We start from the raw sequence: 1,119 nt of genomic DNA on the forward strand, positions 1-1,119 counted from the left end.
CGAGGATTCGCATAAATAAATGTCTAATAGTGCTTTAAACTGGGTTCTTGAAGGAGCGTGGACAACTGATGGAGAAAGGTTACTACACGCAACTACTACCCGAAATGAGAAAAAATTTTGCCTAATGGACGTGTGCGCTCTGGGTTTGAAAATCTCACATGTCCCTGCCCTGTGATTTTCTGGGCCAAAGTTGAAAAAACTGTGGGCCAAGCTTTGTTCAAACAGGGAATAAGTAAGAATTAGGTCCTCTCGGATGCGACGGCACTCCAGGGGAAAGAGATCAAGCATCGCGAGACGCGTTTCGTAGTCCACGGATTTGAGGCCGGTAACCATTCTCCTAGCGGATCGATGGACAGGCTCAATGAATGCGAAGTCTATCGTGCCTTCTGATTGGACAACTTGGTTGGTGTACTCCAGGAGCGGTCTGAAGTAGGTCCCATAGAGTATTTGGAAGTCCATGCGAGTAATAGGGGAGAGGGTGCGTCGGAGCATCCATAGAATGGCGAATGCATTTTCGTCTGATTTCTCATAGCGCAGTGAGAAGGACAAGTTTGAGGAAACCCAGATGGCCAAATCTTTTTCGGCATCTCTCCTCATGATGTTTTCTGGTCCCTTTTCACCATGCATAACAAGGACATTCTCTGAATCCCCTCCAAACGACACATGGACGCACTTTTCATCATTCAGAGGAATTTGCCAGTCCAACGACCACTGCTTGACAGCGTCTACATCCATTTGGAGGGCACTGGCATTGGAACTCCAGGATTTCAAGTCGTCCGCAAAAAGTAGACATGGACCCGCAAGACAGTCTGGGAGGTCGTTGACGTAGATCAGAAACAGGAGTGGTCCCAAGACGGAGCCTTGAGGAACTCCAATGGAGACCGGCGCTGGAGAGGAATAGGTCGATCCTATTCTCACTCGGAATGATCCATCTGATAGGAACGCCTTGATCCAGCGAAGGATTTTCCCTTGAATCGCGTAAGATTCGGTTTGTGGGGGCAGCGGAACGTGTGGGAACCTACCAAAAGCTTTTGAGAATTCAAAAAATATGGCATCCGATAGGAGTCCGTCGTCCTTGGCTTGGGTTAGGCTGTCCATAAAGACGAGCATGGTTGTAAC

The 1,119-nt window shown here is 48.4% G+C and overlaps 1 protein-coding gene across 1 annotated transcript in view; it reads right to left on the reverse strand.

Annotated features, from left to right (window-relative positions):
• T265_11233 (hypothetical protein) overlaps nucleotides 1-1,119 on the reverse strand; it is a gene marked incomplete at both ends in the record, with an annotated part of 32,524 nt that overhangs the window by 30,169 nt on the left and 1,236 nt on the right. Inside the window, one exon of the mRNA XM_009177835.1 lies at nucleotides 97-1,090. Within this exon, the coding sequence (XP_009176099.1) occupies nucleotides 97-1,090 (994 nt within the window). The remainder of the gene's footprint in view (nucleotides 1-96; nucleotides 1,091-1,119) is intronic.

The sequence above is a fragment of the Opisthorchis viverrini genome (assembly GCF_000715545.1).
Source record: "Opisthorchis viverrini unplaced genomic scaffold opera_v5_470, whole genome shotgun sequence".
Taxonomy (NCBI): domain Eukaryota; kingdom Metazoa; phylum Platyhelminthes; class Trematoda; order Opisthorchiida; family Opisthorchiidae; genus Opisthorchis; species Opisthorchis viverrini.